The sequence below is a fragment of the Schistocerca americana genome, chromosome 4 (assembly GCF_021461395.2).
Source record: "Schistocerca americana isolate TAMUIC-IGC-003095 chromosome 4, iqSchAmer2.1, whole genome shotgun sequence".
In the NCBI taxonomy this organism is placed as follows: Eukaryota; Metazoa; Arthropoda; class Insecta; order Orthoptera; family Acrididae; genus Schistocerca; species Schistocerca americana.
Window position 1 is genome coordinate 23,744,098 of NC_060122.1, and position 21,114 is coordinate 23,765,211.

At 52.8% G+C, this 21,114-nt stretch overlaps 1 protein-coding gene across 1 annotated transcript; it reads right to left on the reverse strand.

The window, feature by feature from the left end:
• Nucleotides 1-989: 989 nt before the first annotated feature.
• On the reverse strand, nucleotides 990-16,737 carry LOC124612539 (wiskott-Aldrich syndrome protein homolog 1-like). The gene is made up of 3 exons (XM_047140807.1): nucleotides 16,580-16,737; nucleotides 1,899-2,243; nucleotides 990-1,413 (listed from the first exon to the last, which is right to left on the reverse strand). The coding sequence occupies exons 1-3, from the start codon at nucleotides 16,735-16,737 to the stop codon at nucleotides 990-992; spliced, it is 927 nt and encodes a 308-aa protein (XP_046996763.1).
• Nucleotides 16,738-21,114: the final 4,377 nt, after the last annotated feature.

A 21,114-nucleotide genomic window follows, 5' to 3' on the forward strand; every position in this document is an offset into this window, starting at 1 on the left:
ACGTCTGCACCCACTCGGAGAGGCGGAACGCGCCGGTGTCGATGAAGGAAGCGCTTGGCGGTCCGCCACGCGCTGCCGTCCGCAGTCGTGAGGCCGACGGCCCGTCAGCTCCTTCCACGTCCGGATCAGGTGCTCCCTCGAGACAGTCTAAGACCTCTGCTCGGGAACGGACCTCATCGATGCCGCGGAAGTTGCGGCGGTCAGCCGGCGAGGACGCACCGATGACATCCGTGTCGAAGACGACTGGGAGGTGGTCAGACGACAGGCCGCATCCGGCGGTGGCAGATGCGAAGTGCCCGACGCCTTTCAGTACGGCGATGTCGAGCACGTCGGGCTGGCCTCGGTGGGGAAAGGCGGGGTGGTCGTAGGTCCCCAGCGCAATCGCGCCGTGCCGTTGCGTGGCGCGAAGGAGGCGGCGGCCACTGGCGTTGGTGATGCGCGAGTTCCATTGCGTGTGTTTGGCGTTAAGGTCGCCCGCAATGAAAATCTTCCCGCGCAACGCCAGTAGAGCTTCGAAGTCGCCTCCTGCAGCAGTCCCTTCGGCGGCCTGTAGGCTGCAATGAAGGTGATAACCCCCGCCGTAGTGGTAACAGCCAACCCAGTGGCTTCCACAGCGGCGAGGGGCGGAATCTACACTAAGTGATGTTTCAGGGGAGCCTTGATGTAAACGGCCGTTCCTCCGCTATGGGTCAACCTGTCGGTGCGGTAGCACCGATAGTTGGCCACCTTTACATGTATCCGAGGCTTCAGGAAGGTCTCGCACACGAGGCAAATATCGATTGCCTCATCGCGCAAGAACTCTCTGAATTCCCCTTGCTGTGGCAACAAGCTATTTGCATTAAAAGCGCAGACGTTGAGGCCATGGACGTGGTGATTATCCGTGGCGGGGTTGAGGAACGACGCCGACCTGGAGGGCCGCCGTGACCGTGGTGACGAGCACCGGGAGTTGCTCGAGCAGCCGGCTCACCGACCGCAGATGTGATCGGAGCTCAGCTGCTTCTGATGTAGTGTAGGTAGCGGGGGACGCTGGGCGGCCTCCGCCACAGGGGCGGGTGGCTGGGGCCGCTCAGGAGGTGCCGACTGACGTGCAGCGACAGTTGCTGGCCGCAACTGCGGCGCAGCGCGAGCTGCTTGTCGCTGCCGCGGCGGAGTGTCGGTGGCAGACTGTTGCGCAGCGGCGGGGGTGGCACGCCTCGTGCGCCGGCAACGCCTGCCCAGGCGGGCAACCGGCGCGCCAGGTGCGGCTGCGGGGGTAGCCGCCCTCTCAGGCGAAGCCGTGGACGGCGCAGTGGGCTGTTGTCCCAGAGCGCTGGGAGGGGCAGGTAACCCGCTCGTGGTGGCGGCAGCGAAGCTGGTGGTAGGGTGTACCTTACGAGAAGGAGCACCCTTGCCTCGCTGCTGCTTCCGGCCCCTCTTGAAAGCCGAGCAGCCTCTATAACAGGCAACATGTGGTGCGCCGCAGTTGGAGCAAGTCGGCTTGTCCTCGCGGGCAAGGTCACAAAATTTGCTCTCGTGCTGCCCCCTGGAGCGGCACGGAGCAGTATCTGGAAACGTGGTCCGGCCGCTGGCAGGAGAAACACTGAACCCTTTTGCCTTGGCCCGGAGTGGTTCGACCTCAACCTTGACGAGGCCGACCCGTTGCACCTGGAAAATCTTCCGATTTTCCAAGTTCGCTACGAGGACAACCAGGTACAGCGGCATGCCACAGTGGGTACGAGGGGACTTCATCGAGCCTGTGGACCTGACGCCGAAGCCTATATCCTCCAGCTCCTCACGGAGGTCGTCCGCGCCAAACTTGAAGGTGGCGGTATACCACCTTCAGAAGTTTGAGCGGCTCGGAGGGGTGGGTGTAGCAGTGGAGGCCGTCCTTGCAGATGGCGTCCATCACTGCCCAGTACTCCTCGTGTGCCGCGACCGTGACCGTGTAGAGGTCACGGCCGGCATTGTTGACGGTAGAGGGCGTGGCCACCCTGTCGAGCCTCTGTTGGAAGTCCTTGCACACGCCGTCCCATTGGACGACGATAGGCGGCGGGGGCGGCGGCTTCTTCTGGGGCGGCACCAGAGGCGCCTCGCCGTCCTCCATCTCGTCGACGTTTGCCCCTGGAAACGTGCTCGTTGTCGGCAGCGGCTGCGGTGGCTGCAGTACGGCAGCCCTGGCGGTGTGCCGCCGAGGTGGGGCGACAAAGCCGTCCTCATCAGGCTGCCGGGAGACAGCATTCGACGCAGTGGGCCGCTGCGGCACTCTGAGAAGAGCCCGCTACAGTCCTCCCAGCCGCTGCAGCGGCAGCGCGGGAGGCTCTGGGTGCCTTCTTCCACCCCCCAGGGGCTCAGCATTCATTTGCTGGGTACGGGCTTGGCGACCCCAGGGTTCCTGAGCTGGGGACTGGTAAGCGCCACCTGTCCCCCGTCACCGTAAGCTCTGAGTACACTTCAGCGACCACCGTGCGGCGCGGCGGTGGAATGTTGTGTGTCTCAGGGAATGGGGATCTTGGCTTGGCCGCCCGGATTGCGAGGATGGAACAAACCTCTATAAAAAACCCCTCAATCTTCCGGTGTGCTCCGCGCCTATGAGATGCATGGCTGTTGAGGTGGAACAGTCGCAAGCGGGCAACCTCTGGGGCACCTGCCACACCCCAGTTGTATACGGCTTACTCAGGCACGCGGGGCTCTGTCTGAGCGGACCTTTAGTTCCCTAGCTGCTCGTGGGACCGCAATGGACCCTTCGACTTCTACATTTCCCCCTACCAGTGGATTGGGTGGGCCGCTGGTAGACAAACACACCCCTTCGAAAAAGCGACTTCGTGCTTCGAGTCCTCCAGCTCCTGGTGTTGCTAGAGATTTATCAGACTGTTGTAACAGAGCACATGCTGATAATCAGAATGTGTTTTTGATTATTAAACGAAAGGAGGGTAGCTTTGACAGGGTTTCTCCCTTTTACATCCACAAGGGTCTTGAAGGAATTGCAGGTACACTGAAATCTGTTAAGCGACTGCGCAATGGTACTCTCTTAGTTGAGACTTCTAGTTCCCGTCAAGTCGCTTCTCTTCGGAAAGCACCCTGTCTCGGAGAGTACGCTATCGAGACCGAGCTCCACTCCACACTCAACTATAGTAAGGGTGTTGTGACATGTAGGGACTTGGCGGATATCTCCACAGACGAGTTGAAATCTGAGTGGGCTGCCGAAGGTATTGTTGATGTGCAGAATATTATGAGGCGAGTCGATGGGGACCTAGTAAAATCCGACTCGTTTATTCTCACGTTCAGTTGCCCGCGACTTCCAGAGCATGTTAAAGCGGGGTTCTTACGTTTGCCAGTACGGCCATATTTCCCCAACCCAATGCGCTGCTTTAAATGTCAGCGCTTTGGGCATACTACATTGGGGTGCAATGGGATAGCCACTTGCGGTAAATGTGGTCAGCCTGCCCATGAAGGAGCTGATTGTTCGTCGCCTGTGAAGTGCGTGAATTGCTCTGGGAGTCACCCTGTCTGGAGCCGGGTCTGCCCCATCTATCTCGACGTACGGAAGATACAGGAGATTAAAACATCTAAGCGCATACCCTATGGTGAGGCCAAGAAGCTCTTTAAGGCCATGCAACCTCCTGTGTTTACTACATCTTTCGCTTCCGTTCTGAAAAAACCGGTACAAATGGCCACTGTTGCTACGCAAACGGAGGTTGCTAGTGTTAGCACTAATACCTGCGTTTGCCAGTGCACTTGTGCTGCTGCGGTTGTTTTGCAACCTGCAGCTCTCCCCGCAACGTCGGACAAGGCCGTGGTTGCTGACATTGGGGTACTTCCTGCCTCTTCCCCTATGGCGCCTTCTGCCCCGGCGAGTAAAGCTCCAACTGCTGACAAGGCTCTGCATTCTAAGCCCCCTAAGACCAAGACGCCGAAGGTGAAGATTTTGCCACCTGCGGAGACTGATCAGGGTCGGTCCGATGACGAGACCATCGTACTGTCTGACATCTCCCGTGGGTCGTCATCGGAGCTGATGGACATTGATGTCGACCGGGGGCGCTCTTCTCGCCCCAGGAATAAATCTCCGGCCAGTACGGGCTCTCCTCCAAAACACAGAGGCAGGGTGAAAGTTCAGCCACCCTGATCACTGGCTCCCATCTTACAGTGGAACCTGAATGGGTCCAGGACGCATGTGGCCGAACTACAACTCCTTGTACGTGAGTTCCCTTTGTGCTTATGTCTCCAAGAGACACATTTTCGGGCCACTGATGCTCCTTCTTTACGGGGCTATACCGTCTATCGGAAAGATGATCTGACGGGGGAAAGGGCAAAGGGTGGTGTTGCGGTTTTTGTCCGTGACATGCACCCCTCATCTGAGCTCCCTCTCGTTACAGACTTGCAAGCAGTTGCAGTTGACCTTCTTGTGGGTCGGAGGCTCACAGTCTGTTCACTTTACTTACCTCCTCAGGATGCGATAGACTCTGAGGCTCTCTCAGACCTTATTGGCCAACTTCCCCGCCCCTTTCTTCTTCTGGGGGACTTCAATGCTTATAATGTCTTATGGGGCTCGTCGACTACTTGCCCCAGGGGTCGCATTCTGGAACGCCTCATGGTGTCTGAAGAACTGTGCATCCTCAACTCTGGTGCCCCCACTCATTTCTGTACTGCTTCTGGGTCGTCGTCAGCTATTGACCTTTCCTTTTGCTCTCCAGCACTAGCGGATTCTGCTCTATGGGAGGTTGATGCTGACCTCCATTCTAGTGACCACTTCCCCCTTTGGATTCGCCTCCTGGATGAGGCTATGGCATTTCCGGTACCGCCCCGGTGGCACCTCTGCAGGGCTGACTGGACACTTTTTAGCCACCTGGCCGTTTTGGAACACCGTGACAGCGTCCACTAATGGGTAGACCATGTTACAGCTGTGATCTCCCATGCTGCTGAATTGTCAATCCCACGGTCATCCGGTCATCCCAAGAGGCGTCCTGTCCCTTGGTGGACCCCTGAGTGCCGCTCAGCCATCCGAGCCCGCCGTGCCGCTCTGCGCCGCTTCAAGTGCCGTCCCACGGCTGACAATCTTGCAACCTTTCGGGTGGCAAGGGCTAAAGCGCGACGCGTGATTAAAGAGAGCAAACGGCGGTCATGGCAATCGTTCTTGAACTCCATCTCCCGCTCCACTAGTTCTACGAAAGTATGGGAAGCCATCAGGAGGATTTCCGGGAAACTCGGCCAGCTACCCGTCACGGCCTTGCTGCATCAGGGAAGTCTCCTCACGGCGCCGAGAGACATTGCCCAGACACTGGCCATGCATTTTGCGGAATCTACCGCCACTATTAACTGTGATCCAGATTTCTGCCGCTACCGCACTGCCATCGAGAGGGGTCACTTGGATTTCCGGTCTCCTAATTCTGAACCCTACAACTGCCCCTTCACAATGTGGGAACTGGATTCGGCGCTGTCTGTGGCTCATGATACTGCGCCTGGTCATGATCAAATCCGGTATAGCATGCTGCGGCACTTGTTACTGCCTTCCAAGGAAGTTCTCCTGAATTGTTTTAATATGATATGGTTATCCGGCACGTACCCTGACTCGTGGAGGGAAGCGATTTTGATACCCCTCCTCAAACCAGGAAAGGACCGAATGCATCCCAGTAGTTATCGAAGTATCGCCTTGACGAGCTGTGTCGGGAAGACGTTGGAACGCATGGTCAATCGTCGCCTGGTTTGGCTGCTCGAGACCAGGCAGCTCCTTAGCCCCTCTCAGTGTGGCTTTCGGAAATGGCGTTCCACTATAGACAACTTGACCCTGCTTGAGGCGGCCATCCAGCAGGCCTTCCTGCGTAACCAGCATTGTCTAGGTGTATTCTTTGACATTCATAAGGCGTATGACACTACTTGGCGCCGCCATATCCTCAATCAACTCCATGAGTGGGGCTTTCGTGGCCGTCTCCCCATCTTCATTCGGTCCTTTCTTTCCCACCGCCTCTTTCGCTATAGGGTTGGTAATGTGCTATCTGATTTGTATGTGCAGGAGAATGGTGTTCCTCAGGGAAGCGTTTTAAGTGTCACCCTCTTTGCCGTCGCCATTAACAGTATTACGTCCACTATCCGGAGTCCTGCCCAATGCTCCTTGTTTGTGGACGATTTTGCTGTTTTCTGTTCTTCCTCCAGTCTTGTCAGTGCTGGTCGACAGTTGCAGCTTACGATACGGCGATTAGAGGCATGGACTGCGAAGACGGGTTTTACCTTTTCTGCAGACAAATGTGTGTGTGTTCATTTTAATCGTTCTCGACGTGCTTTTACCCCCCCTGAATTGCGTCTGAGGGACACCATTCTTCCTTTTAGCGACACTGTGCGGTTCCTGGGCCTCACTTTTGATTCAAAGTTGTCGTGGTTGCCTCACCTTAAAGACCTCAAGGTGCGGGCCCTGAAGGCACTGAATATTTTGAAGTGTCTGAGCCATCGGTCCTGGGGAGCAGATCGGGCGCGTCTGCTGCAGTTTTATAGGGCTTTCGTCCGATCGCGACTTGACTATGGTTGCACCGTGTATGGGTCAGCAAGGCCTTCGTATCTGAAGATTCTTGACGCAGTACACCATGAGGGTATCAGGCTGGCCACTGGTGCCTTCCGTACTAGTCCCATCCCCAGCCTGTGTGCTGAGGCAGGGGAACCGCCGCTCGCCATCCGGCGGAAACTCCTCATGGTGCGACGGGTGTGTCAATTCCTTGCCTGTCCTACCTCCCCTGCGTACCCTACCGTTGCCCGACCGCCTATGGAACGTCTCTTTTCCAGTCGTCCCAGGGCAACGAGACCATTTGGGATTCGTGCCAAGCATTTGCTTGAGTCCCTTGGTGTGGAGCGTGTGGCCCCCCAACGACAAGGTTTTACTCGCCTGCCTCCCTGGTTGCTCCAGAGGCCCAGCGTCGTTTTAGACTTGTCGGAGTACCGGAGGAGCTGCACTCCTGCGTTTGTTTTTACCGCCTTATTTTACGATATTTTAAACCAGCATCCCGACCATGTACCAGTATTTACGGATGGCTCTAAACAGGGGGACTCTGTTGGTTGTGCTGTTGTTTTCCCTGATCGAGTCGTCAAGTTACGCCTTCCTGCGGCGTTTACCATCTTTGATGCCGAATTGTTTGCGATCTTGCGGGCTTTGGAGCAGATGAGATGTGTTCCCAGTCGTAAGTTCCTCATCTGTTCTGACTCCCTGAGTGCCCTTCAGACCATGCAACACTTGTACCCGGCGGATACGGTCGTCCAGAACATCCATGATGCCCTCCTCCACCTGCAGCGGCAGGGGAAGGAGGTTTCCTTCTGCTGGGTGCCGGGGCACGTAGGTATTAGGGGAAACGAGCTGGCGGATGTGGCTGCCAAAGATGCATGTTCCCTCCCTCACGTTGTTGACTGTGCCGTCCCCCTCCATGCTGTTACCTCCCTCCTGCGTCTTCGCGTTATGCGTCAGTGGGAAGAGGAGTGGCTGGCAGTCAGTGAAAATAAGCTACGTCTGGTCAAGGCCACCACGCGGCCATGGCGTACGTCCTACCAGTCATGCAGGCGGGATGAGGTTCTCCTCACTCGCCTCCGCATCGGGCACAGTCCCTTCACACATGGTTTTTTACTCCGGCGGGAGGATCCCCCAATCTGCAGTGCTTGTGGCGTCCAGATTACTGTCCGCCACATTTTACTTGACTGTCTTTTATTCTCTGACCAGAGGGCGGTGGTTTCTTTGCCACCGGATTTGCCCTCTATTTTGAAAGACGACGCAACGTCTGTGTTTAAGGTTTTACGGTTTTGTGTCCTGTCCAATTTGTTGCCACGGCTTTTAGGGAGAGGTTTTTAATGTGCAGCTAGATGACTGGCTCACCCAGGTTTTAGGTAAGAGGTCAACCAGTCACGTCTAACTCCTTGTTTCCTTTCGGTTTCTGTCCTCCTTTCTTTGTGTTTCCTTTCCTTTTTTAGTGCACTCCTTCTCCTCTTGTTTTGCCTCGGTATGTGCGGATTTGGAACTGCGTCAGGTCTGTCTCTTTTAGCTGTTCCCCTTGTTCGTTGTTCGTCTTAGTCCCTTCACTGCATGTGTTCCTGTTTTTTTTGCGTTTGGGCGCTGATGACCCTGCTGTTTAGCGCCCGTAAACCTCAAACACACACACACACACGCCATCAGAAGGATTTCCGGGAAACTCGGCCAGCTACCCGTCACGGCCTTGCTGCATCAGGGAAGTCTCCTCACGGCGCCGAGAGACATTGCCCAGACACTGGCCATGCATTTTGCGGAATCTACCGCCACTATTAACTGTGATCCAGATTTCTGCCGCTACCGCACTGCCATCGAGAGGGGTCACTTGGACTTCCGGTCTCCTAATTCTGAACCCTACAACTGCCCCTTCACAATGTGGGAACTGGATTCGGCGCTGTCTGTGGCTCATGATACTGCGCCTGGTCATGATCAAATCCGGTACAGCATGCTGCAGCACTTGTTGCTGCCTTCCAAGGAAGTTCTCCTGAATTGTTTTAATATGATATGGTTATCCGGCACGTACCCTGACTCGTGGAGGGAAGCGATTTTGATACCCCTCCTCAAACCAGGGAAGGACCGAACGCATCCCAGTAGTTATCGAAGTATCGCCTTGACGAGCTGTGTCGGGAAGACGTTGGAACGCATGGTCAACCGTCGCCTGGTTTGGCTGCTCGAGACCAGGCAGCTCCTTAGCCCCTCTCAGTGTGGCTTTCGGAGATGTCGTTCCACTATAGACAACTTGACCCTGCTTGAGGCGGCCATCCAGCAGGCCTTCCTGCGTAACCAGCATTGTCTAGGTGTATTCTTTGACATTCATAAGGCGTATGACACTACTTGGCGCCGCCATATCCTCAATCAACTCCATGAGTGGGGCTTTCGTGGCCGTCTCCCCATCTTCATTCGGTCCTTTCTTTCCCACCGCCTCTTTCGCTATAGGGTTGGTAATGTGCTATCTGATTTGTATGTGCAGGAGAATGGTGTTCCTCAGGGAAGCGTTTTAAGTGTCACCCTCTTTGCCGTCGCCATTAACAGTATCACGTCCACTATCCGGAGTCCTGCCCAATGCTCCTTGTTTGTGGACGATTTTGCTGTTTTCTGTTCTTCCTCCAGTCTTGTCACTGCTGGTCGACAGTTGCAGCTTACGATACGGCGATTAGAGGCATGGACTGCGAAGACGGGTTTTACCTTTTCTGCAGACAAATGTGTGTGTGTTCATTTTAATCGTTCTCGACGTGCTTTTACCTCCCCTGAATTGCGTCTGAGGGACACCATTCTTCCTTTTAGCGACACTGTGCGGTTCCTGGGCCTCACTTTTGATTCAAAGTTGTCGTGGTTGCCTCACCTTAAAGACCTCAAGGTGCGGGCCCTGAAGGCACTGAATATTTTGAAGTGTCTGAGCCATCGGTCCTGGGGAGCAGATCGGGCGCGTCTGCTGCAGTTTTATAGGGCTTTCGTCCGATCGCGACTTGACTATGGTTGCACCGTGTTTGGGTCAGCAAGGCCTTCGTATCTGAAGATTCTTGACGCAGTACACCATGAGGGTATCAGGCTGGCCACTGGTGCCTTCCGTACTAGTCCCATCCCCAGCCTGTGTGCTGAGGCAGGGGAACCGCCGCTCGCCATCCGGCGGAAACTCCTCATGGTGCGACGGGTGTGTCAATTCCTTGCCTGTCCTACCTCCCCTGCGTACCCTACCGTTGCCCGACCGCCTATGGAACGTCTCTTTTCCAGTCGTCCCAGGGCAACGAGACCGTTTGGGATTCGTGCCAAGCATTTGCTTGAGTCCCTTGGTGTGGAGCGTGTGGCCCCCCAACGACAAGGTTTTACTCGCCTGCCTCCCTGGTTGCTCCAGAGGCCCAGCGTCGTTTTAGACTTGTCGGAGTACCGGAGGAGCTGCACTCCTGCGTTTGTTTTTACCGCCTTATTTTACGATATTTTAAACCGGCATCCCGACCATGTACCAGTATTTACGGATGGCTCTAAACAGGGGGACTCTGTTGGTTGTGCTGTTGTTTTCCCTGATCGACTCGTCAAGTTACGGCTTCCTGCGGCGTTTACCATCTTTGATGCCGAATTGTTTGCGATCATGCGGGCATTGGAGCAGTTGAGATGTGTCCCCAGTCGTAAGTTCCTCATCTGTTCTGACTCCCTGAGTGCCCTTCAGACCGTGCAACACTTGTACCCAGCGGATACGGTCGTCCAGAACATCCATGATGCCCTACTCCACCTGCAGCGGCAGGGGAAGGAGGTTTCCTTCTGCTGGGTGCCGGGGCACGTGGGAATTACGGGAAACGAGCTGGCGGATGTGGCTGCCAAAGATGCATGTTCCCTCCCTGACGTTGTTGAATGTGCCGTCCCCCTCCATGCTGTTACCTCCCTCCTGCGTTTTCGCGTTATGCGTCAGTGGGAAGAGGAGTGGCTGGCAGTCGGTGAAAATAAGCTGCGTCTGGTGAAGGCCACCACGCGGCCATGGCGTACTTCCTCCCAGTCATGCAGGCGGGATGAGGTTCTCCTCACTCGCCTCCGCATCGGGCACAGTCCCTTCACACATGGTTTTCTACTCCGGCGGGAGGATCCCCCAATCTGCTGTGCTTGTGGCGTCCAGATTACTGTCCGCCACATTTTACTTGATTGTCTTTTATTCTCTGACCAGAGGGCGGTGGTTTCTTTGCCACCGGATTTGCCCTCTATTTTGCAAGACGACGCATCGTCTGTGGTGAAGGTTTTACGGTTTTGTGTCCTGTCCAATTTGTTGCCACGGATTTTAGGGAGAGGGTTTTAATGTGCAGCTGGATGACTGGCTCACCCAGATTTTAGGTAAGAGGTCCGCCAGTCACGAATACCTCCTTGTTTCCCTTCGGTTTCTGTCCTCCCTTCCTTGTGTTTCCTTTCCTTTTTTCGTGCACTCCTTCTCCTCTTGTTTTGCCTCTGTACGTGAGGATTTGGAACTGCGTCTTTTCGCTGTTCCCCTTGTTCGCTGTTCGTCTTAGTCCCTTCACTGCATGTGTTCCTGTCTTTATACGTTTGGGCGCTGATGACCTCGCTGTTTAGCGCCCGTAAACCTCAAACACACACACACACCTTCTTCCGCGGCCGCGCGGAGTCGGAGGTCGAGGAGTGAGAGAGTTGTCATGAGTCACAGACCGGCGCTTCCTGGGCGCTCGGGATTCGTCAGTGTCGCAACGTTCTGCTTCGACAATTGCCTCGGCAAGGTTTGCGCCCGGGAGGTCAATGGCATCCATCTCGGTGGCCTGTTGAGCTGTCTTTGCGCCCCTCCAGACCGTAGGTCAACTAGCGAAGCAACGGGTTCTTCTCGTGTAATCGGGGCGAATGGGGCAACCGGGTGAGCATCGACCTCTCGGGTGGTCGAACCCAGCGGCGTAACTCCCTTCGAGGCCGCCGTCGCCGGGACCGCAAAATCTCGCAGTGCGACCGGCGAGGCTCTCGGTGGCACACCCGACTCTTGCTGCCCCGAGCTCGGTAGTGCAGCAGCCTTTCGGATGTTACAGAAGGTCAGTTTGGCCGCCTCGTCGTCATCTCGACCGGGGTAAGAGCCCCAGTGAGCGAGCTTCTTCATAATAATGAACGCTCGGTCACAAGAGCGCGAGTCATCAGTGGAAGAGTAAACCTAGTCGTAGTCAGTGGTCGGAAGCTGGTTCGTCATAAGTGGGGGACCGGATGGGGCCACCGACGGGATCAACTCAGTCGCCTGAACTGGTCCCGCCGGATGGCGATCCGCCACACCCTTCGCATGAAAACACTCCTCTCGCAACGACATCTCAAACCGCTCTGAGACTGGCAGGCTGAGCGACAGGCAGGCGCTTAAGTACTGTATCGGGGACGCCGCTATTCCCCGCTGGAACCACGTGTTCCACTGTGGCGCCCTCACTCTAAATGCGGGCCAGGAGGCGCGCGCCGCCACAGCTTACGGCGCGATGGTGCAGAGACCTCTAGGGGTCTTCGACGTCCTTGACGTCTGGCGGGGATTCAAATTCCTCGGCGCGCGGTACCAGATTGCCCTGACCTTGAGGAGTGCGTTGCAAGACATCCACGACCTCACCACCGGAGAACTGGAATGGCTGGCCCACAGTGACCTGCATTTGTAATACAACAATGGAATAAACGAAACAGATGTCTGTTTCTTTAGCCTTCGTTTTCAACAGTTATTGTAATCGTTAATTTATTTGTCACAGTGTGTGGAAGTTCATTCGAATCCATACGTATTATACACGTGTGTGTATGTACGTTCCACATCTCCTCCTAAACCACTCGGTTGATTACAACCAATCACTTATCGTCTGGAAAGAATCTCTCAAAGGGGAGCGGGCGGGGGTGAAAAATTGGCGTGACCCAAGACGCGCAGATAGCAGAACTTTATCCATTGAGTATTTGAGAATGATTGCATTCAATGACTTGCAATATATTTTACTCATAATTTCAAACCTTTACGAGACATTTTCTCTTTCCCCACTCCCCCACCTTCCACAATGAACCAAGGAAAAAAGTTTATCGCTTGTGACATTTTCGCTGTTCATCCAGTAACACTGCCGCTTTGAACATGACTTATTGATCACTTCCTCACCAATAACTTTATTCCCACCAAATAATTCAGACAAAGTTAACGTACACCAGTAAATGTACGTGAAAAAACATTATTGCACGAGACACAGTTCGGGAGATATGACGTCAGAAACACTGAGATGCGTGAAAAACTGTCGCATCGGTAATGTCGGTTTAGTTTATCACTTCTTTATTATTAGCTCTATTGGCAACACATTACGCAAACAGTTCACATATACCATTGAATATACGTGCGAAACATATCATTGTCACTTATAATTCAGGAGATATGACGTCTTAAATGTTGAACTGCGTGAATACGAAACTAAGGGGCGAAATTCGGTAAGACACAAATGAAATATATGTACAAATATGTGCGAAATACGTTAAATATGTATGAAATGTATGCGAGATGTGCATCAGTGGGCGAAGCCGCGGGTAGGAAGCTCACGGATCGAATTGCGCGAAACGTGGTACACATATCACTTATTATCCGGGAAGAAATACCGTAGGGGTAAAAACCAGCAACCTCGTACTGGGGTGTTGGTGACAAATTGAAGAGAGAAGGGAGGAGCAGGAGGTTGACAGACACAAGGGACAAGAGGAGGAGGAGGAGGAGGAGGAGGAGGAGATGAACAGGGAGAGGACGAAGGAGCAACTGGACTAATGGAATTGTGGTATGTGCATATCCGAGCAATGACGGGTACTGCACTGAAAGTTGAGACGTATGAGGTGTGGAGCAAAGTCTGCCAGATTCTCTTTGCTGAGTGTTTGTATGTCTGTTGCGTTGCGTACAGATATTTTCCAAATGACAGGATCACGTTTTATCCATGCTAGGGCTACGATAGAATCAGTCCAAAGTGTCGCTCTGCTGCAGTTTGAGGTTGTGACCCCGTCATAGCAGTGCAGTAGTGTGGTCCCTGTCAGAGCAGCTAGCAGATCAAGCCGACCAAGTGTCATTTTCTTCACGGGCGCGTTACTACACGTTAGTCTGGGTACGTTATCGCTAGAAGTGATATATAAGATGGCGCCATATATTCTCCAGATGCATCACAGGAAACGTGAATGTAGGAGTTATCGTTCTCCGACAATTGGACCCATCTTAACAACGGATAACCCAGGCGCGCCGTCGGTCCCAAGCTAGTCCAAGCAAACAAGTGGCTAGAATACGAAATTTTTCCTACGATGGATACCGGAGTGCTTAATTCCAGAGGATCATAAAAACTTGCTGTTGCTTGTAGTAAGTTTCTTTTAGTTCTATTTGTCTGAAACTTTTTCGGTGACTTGTCGCTGGCTCGCTAGGAATGTGTCTTCTTCGGTGTTCCACGTCGTCCATAAGACTGTAACTTTTGTCTGGATCTGTCTTCTTCCACCTTCCAAACTGCGGATACTTTTTGCGGTTTAGTCAGCCACTTAGATAGTGATAATTTGATTTTCTTCATTAGCGAATGCAACGCATAATAAGGCGAGGTGAGGCTGCTTTCCGACTCAGTTCCTGCAGCGAAGGCATCCGTGTACATGTTCTGTCGCAGTAAGGCAGCCGCTGCAGGGAACTAGGGCTCGTAAGTGTCTGCCAGTTCACAAATGGTTGCCGAAAGCAGAAACGGGCTGCATGCGAAGCCGAAAGGACTCCATGAGGCTCGACAGATTGTCCTTTGTCTTGCATTAAGGCCATCTTCCACAATTTTATCGCTGCTCTTTTACCAGAAGACTGTTATAGGATCTCTATCGTCAAGTTTTACAGAATGTCAGGAATGACTCTAAATCGTCGTAGACGGAATCTCGGAAGGACCTCAACCACTTCAGGCAACAATTCAACAATTAGACCCGATTTCTAAACCGTCATTGGGAGAGGGTGGCCCTTGCTCACGTGGAGCTCATCGAAGACCGTTCACCGTTTTGTCTTTGTTTCGCCTGACCAAGTGATGAGACAAATAAAATGAATTTGGAGATTCTTCTGTAGCAGACAACTACGTGGTCGTTTTTAATATACTCAAACATTAAGTTCTCAGAAACCTGTCTTAGATCATCATTTCTTTATAGCCCGTTCTGTAAGGCAGCAATGCGCTTCTCGCACGTTGTGAAAGTTGTTGGAGAAAACGACAGCTGATTTCCTGGGAAGACGAACTATGTACTTAGACCGAAACCCTTGCGGTACCGTTGACTCTTCCCCACTCGTCAGTCATTCTTCATGGGTGCTGATTCCCATTCATTCGGTTCTTAAGAGCTGAATTAATGAGACTCCTGGTTGGGTGCGTAGGTGAAGCACCTGGACGACGTCCACTGAGGATCCACTCGAGTTTATAGAGACGGAGAAATGCGTATTGACGCTGCGTCGTCCACTATTTCTCACATCAGTAGCTATACGCTCCTATACATAATTCTACGGGAATATCAGATTCTCCTTCAGCGGGGTCCACCAGCTGTAAATATTAGCTGTTTTGATTTATCCTGACTTCCTTGAGCACAGCTGGATATTCCTCGAAAGCATTGGACAGACACGAGCGTTCTTCCATGCGCTGCCTAACTTGAAACGCACTAATCTGCGAGGCACGGACCTCAAGGGTGATTCCAGTGTATCTACTGACAGAGGCCGAATATGGATAACCCGTAAGTTTAGATTTCGACCAGATTTCGGCAAATGAGCGTGGTCTCGCAGCCTGCGTCCCAAACTACAACGTGTGAGTCTGCTTTCGCCTGTGGGCCCTATTACAAACTCGCGTGCCGTCTGAGGGTGCATGAAACTTGAGCGTCCCGTGACAACATTGCCCACTGAACGATTAAGGAGGACACAGTGAGAATCACATACATTGATTGCTTCCGCGATGGCTTAGATGGCTCGAATCATCAGAAACTGATCCTTTGCATTGACAACAGGCGACTCTTCCTTACTTCGAAAAGTCTTTGACAGTGCAGCCATGCTTGAGACAAAGAAATCATCGATTTCTCGATCTTAATATCTTCAGGCGTCGTCGAATACCTTTTACCGTCTTGCTGTCTTGGGCCCAGTGATCGCTATGCTCGCAAAACCGCAGTGTGCGGTGCTCTTGTGCTCCTAACGGGCTTGCTTGCAGTTAACATGGAGAGTGGCTGCGGCAGTAGTTAATGTGCCTAAAGGACCAGGTGTGCTCTTGAGTGGCGTCTCGTTACGTATCTGCTGCGCGTCAGTGCACCATGGGCTTCTTCCAATAAAAATTCCATTTTACGTAGTACGTCTGCTTCGGATAGGTTTCTCTTCTTGACGTGAAATGTGTGTGAGGAAAGCGAGCAGACATAACTAAATCCAAAGTTATTTTTTCTTTTATTTGATATATTTTGTAACTTAATGGGAATGAGTTACGAGTGAATAGCCTAAAGTATTATGGATAAGGTTGTAGAATGATTTTTTCTTATAGGTAACTGTGTGGGCGTGGATTGCCCAAAGATGCTGTAACTAGGTGACGGAGTCGTACACAGTGGACAATGTGCTGAAATAACCCAGGCAAGAAGTTAGTAACTACAGCCAATTCAGAACAGCGGCAGAACCAGAGAAAATTAATCTGGCAAGCAGATTTTTTGACTTTAAGTTGAGAAATGATGAACTCGAAGAACTTTTATGGGCAAAACACTGTTGTTTAGCTGCAGGACGAAACTGGACCTTAGAAATATAAATCTTGTAAAAAAGACTGAAAAGAACATGTAATGGTATCAGAAAGCTATATGACAATGTCTTATGAGAAGGTGAAAATCATATTCTAGGCTTATTTATATGTGAAAATTTCGATAAAAGTCTGTACTTGTTGTTAGTAAGAAGTGCTAAATGACAAGCATTAACCTTGGTTTTAATACGGGTGCATCTAGTAATTAATGTATCCAACTTATAGTTTAAACTTTTTATTGCATTTGCAAGCTTTGAGACAAATTTTGTATCAAAACACCTCGCATCCGATGAACAGTGGTGAGTGTGGTATATCAAAAGCCGCAGAAAATAGGACGTGTCCGTGACCTGATGCAGGTGGCAATGAGCAGGGCGCGATCGCATTGCGCCCTCGTGATTGAAAGTTTCACGCAGCCGCCACGATGTTTTGATAGCGTTTCGCACGGCTGTGACGGGCAGGCACGCCGCTGTCTGGGCAGAGCCGCGGCGGGGCTGGGCCGCTTGTTGACACTACCTGGGCCGCCCGGCGAGCGCGGACGGGTCGCGTGACGTCAGCCGGCGTCACCATGGCGACGGCTCGCCGCCGCTGCAGCAGCACACAGTATCCGCTGGCCGGCACACCGGCGGCCGCCGTCACTTCACAGCAACGCAGGTCCGCCGAAAAGGACGTTTCAGTGGACGTGAGGAGGCCAGCTCCTGCAGTAGGGATCCGATCTGTTCGGCATCCTCAAGGACGCCGCGGGTCGATAGGCGAGGCCGCACTGACACAGTGACAGGCTGGAGCAGTGGGCGGCACTGGCCAGCGTGGGGCGTACTCGAGCACCCACCTACCTCTGGAAAGCCTCGTGTGCCTATGAGGGGCAACGTACAGTTCACAGGACGACGTGCAAACGTGATGTCATTTTGGCGTCACGCGCTGTATCCGAGACGAAGAGAGGTGTCTGTCGACTTTCGTGATCGTTCAGTCCGCGGCGCGTGAGGCGAACGTGACATCCGAAACAGTAACATTCACCTCAAGTAGTGACAACTGGAGGTTACGGTTTTTCTTTCCTGCAGGGCGCATTAACCTGAACGTTGCGATCTTCATTTCTGTGTAAAGTTCTGTGTACTTGTGGATAAGGGCGAGATTAAAGGGTTTGCATTAACTCCGAAACCATTGTACTAGTTTTCTAATATTCCCTCATCAACCCTTAAGAGAGACGACTAGCGCTTTTATAAGCACAACATAGTTGAAGCCAGCCAGCACGTTCCAGTAACGTGTATAATCAACACTGCGTTAAAGCGTCTCAAGAACGCACGTTTAATTTTACTAGTTCTAAAAACTAGTTTCAAGAGTTAGGCTGTAGTTAGAAAGGGGGGTAGCCATTCTAGTCGACGAATTAAAGCAGCAGCTGCTGTGAATAAGTGCTGTTACAAGACACCAACGCAATGAGGCGGATGTGTATGGGTGTGCCCAACTGAGATGCAAATTAGGACCAGAGTGCAACTCTGATGCGTACGACACTCACGAGACTGGTTCAAATAGCTCTGAGCACTATGGGACTTAACAGCTGAGGTCATCAGTCCCCTAGAACTTAGAACTACTTAAACCTAACTAACCTAAGGACATCACACACATCCATGCCCGAGGCAGGATTCGAACCTGCGGCCGTAGCGGTCACCCGGTTCCAGACTGAAGCGCCTAGAACCGTTCGGCTACTCCAACCGGCCTCACGAGAGTGTACATCGACCATACGCAGGGAAAAACGCCGAATTAATTTGGTCTCAATGCAACCCGTCCTCAGCCTGCTAAACTTCAGATAAATTTAATTAAGAGACTGATTACTATATGCCCTCCAAAATAGAGAGGGAAAGGGATACAGGGGAATTTCGTAGCTGCACAGAGAACATTCTGTCCTAGAGTAACGAAGTTCTAATATGAGCAGTACAAGAATCATAAGCGCCATGAGTTATTCACAAATTTACGAACAAAAATAGATAGAGGCACTGGCAAAATCCGATAGGGGACCTATCTGAGCAAATTGCTGTCAGGCAATGAGATGCAAATTAATTGTAGTCGCAGCTAACGCGTCGGTGATCTAACGCTTTGCTCCTCTACTGCTAATGAAAAGCCCCCAGGGGCTCAGCATTCGTTTGCTGGGTACGGGCTTGGCGACCCCGGGGTTCCTGAGCTGGGGACTGGTAAGCGCCGCCAGTCCCCTGTCACCGTAACCTCTAAGCATACTTCAACGACCACCGTGCGGCGCGGCGGTGGAATGTTGTGTGTCTCAGGGAATGGGGATCTTGGCTTGACCGCCCGGATCGCGAGGATGGAATAAACCTCTATAAAAAACCCCTCAATCTCAAGGTGTGCTGCGCGCTGATGAGATGCATGGCTGTTGAGGTGGAACAGTCGGTAGCGGGCAACCTCTGGGGAACCTGCCGCACCTCAGTTGTATAAGGCTTACCTAGGCACGCGGGGCTCTGTCTAGGTGGACTTCTAGTTCCCTAGCTGCTCGTGGGACCGAGATGGATCCTTCGAAATTCTCTTTTCCTCCTCCCAGCGGAAAGGGTGGGCCGCTGGAAGGTTCTAACACCCAGTCTCTTAAGAGGGCCCGTGCAGTCAGTCCCCCTGACTCCGGCGCTTCTTTAACAAGTCCAGTCTTAGGTAACAGAATGCATTCTGGTAATCCGAATGTGTTTCTCATTGTGAAACGGAAGGAGGGTAGTTTCGAGAAGGTTTCGCCCTTCTATATACAAAAGGGATTGGAGGGAATCTGTGGCTCCTTAAAATCGGTGAAGCGCTTACGTAATGGGACCTTGCTAGTGGAAACTTCCACTTCCCAGCAAGCAACTAACCTCCAATCTGCTAAATGCCTTGGAGAGTATGCCATAGACACCGAACTGCACAGCACCTTGAACTATAGCAAAGGTGTTGTGACATGCCGGGATCTAGCTGATATTCCCAAGGAAGAACTGCAACGTGAGTGGGCTCCGGAAGGTATCGTTGATGTCCAACACATCATGAAGAGGGTTGATGGCACTCTTGTCAAATCCGACTCCTTTATTCTGACCTTCAGTAGCACAACACTTCCTGAACATGTTAAAGCTGGCTTCCTTCGCCTTAGTGTGAGGCCTTATTTCCCGGCCCCAATGCGCTGTTTCAAATGCCAGCGTTTTGGGCATACCACCTTAGGCTGTAAAGGCGAAGCGACTTGTGGAAACTGTGGTCAGGCTGCTCATGAAGGAGTTGGTTGCTCGTCTCCGGCTAAATGTATTAATTGCTCTGGGAACCACCCTGTTTGGAGTAGGGACTGCCGCATATTTTTAGAGGAACGCAAGGTCCAGGAAATCAAAACAACCAAGCGTATCCCCTATGGTGATGCCAAGAAGATTTATAAGTCGATGCAACCTCCCACATTTGCTACATCTTTTGCATCCCTGGTACAGAAGCCTACTCCAAAGGTCGATGCCTCAACGCAGACTGAGGTGGTGAGTGTTGGCACTAACACCTGTAGCTGCCAGTGCACTTGCAACGCAGCCAGTGTTCCAGAGCCAGTAGCCCCTACTCGAACGGCAGACAAAGGTACAGTGGCGGACTTGGTCCAGCCCCTCGCGCCTCCAACAGCTGAGGTTGTCCCCAAGCCCAGTGCGCCACTTACCACTCCCACATCCGCTCCCCCAAAGTCCACCAAGCCACAGAAAGCTACTGTGCAGCAGCAACAGCGGGTCAAATCCCGTGGTAAACCATCTGACCATGCGGATGTTGTTTTACGCGAGGCTTCATCTGACTCTTCCCCAGAGTTGATGGAGTACGATGTATGTGTGGGGCAATCATCTCGTCCCACGCCTGCCCCTCCACCTGCTGCGGTCTCCCCGCCCCGTCGGAGAGACAGGATGAAGGTGCTACCCCCAACATAGATGGCTCCCATACTCCAGTGGAACTTGCAAGGGTTCAGGACGCATGTGGAGGAACTTCGTCTACTTTCTCAGGGTCGACCATTGTGTCTCTGTCTCCAGGAGACGTATTTCCATCCATCATACTCCCCTGAGATACGAGGCTATACACTCCACAAAAAGGACGACCTGCGTGGAGAGAGAGCTAGAGGAGGCGTAGGTATTTTCGTCAGGACGGACTACCATTCCTCGCCTCTCTCACTTACGACGACTCTACAGGCCGTCGCTGTGTCCGTGCACGTGCGTCATCCATTGACTGTATGTTCACTTTACTTGCCCCCACATGATGCTCTTGATGAAGCGGCCCTCACCGACCTTCTTACACAGCTCCCCCAGCCATTCATTATTTGTGGTGATTTTAATGCCCACAATGTGCTTTGGGGCTCTGCAATTACCTGCCCCAGGGGTAGAGCAATTGAGAGGCTTCTCCTGTCATCCTGTGCCTACTTGCTCAATGGAGGACAGAGTACTCATTTCTGCACGGCGACTGGGTCGTTCTCTGCCATTGATCTCTCGCTTTGCTCTCCAGCTCTTGCCGCTAGTGCTCACTGGGAAGTGGTCGCTGACTTGCACGGCAGTGATCATTTCCCAATCTGGATTCACCTGCCAGATGGCGTGGGCCCCGACAGGAGACCACCACGATGGGTGCTCAGTGGAGCTGACTGGACACTTTATAGCCAGTTGGCCCAATTCGAACACTGTGCGAATGTTGAGGTGTGGGTGGATCATATTACCAAAACGGTCCTCCATGCCGCTGCGGCATCCATTCCACAGTCCACAGGTCACCGGAAAAGGCCACCTGTGCCTTGGTGGAGTGACGAATGCCGCTCTGCAATCAGGACCAGGCGTGCGGCTCTGCGGCGGTTCAAGTGTCGGCCGACTGCTGAGAATCTTGCTGCCTTTCGGGTGGCGAGGGCGAGTTGTCGCCGCATTATTCGTGAGAGCAAGAAGAGGTCGTGGCAAAAGTTCCTGAACACCGTTAATCGTTCCACCAAGAGTTCCATTGTGT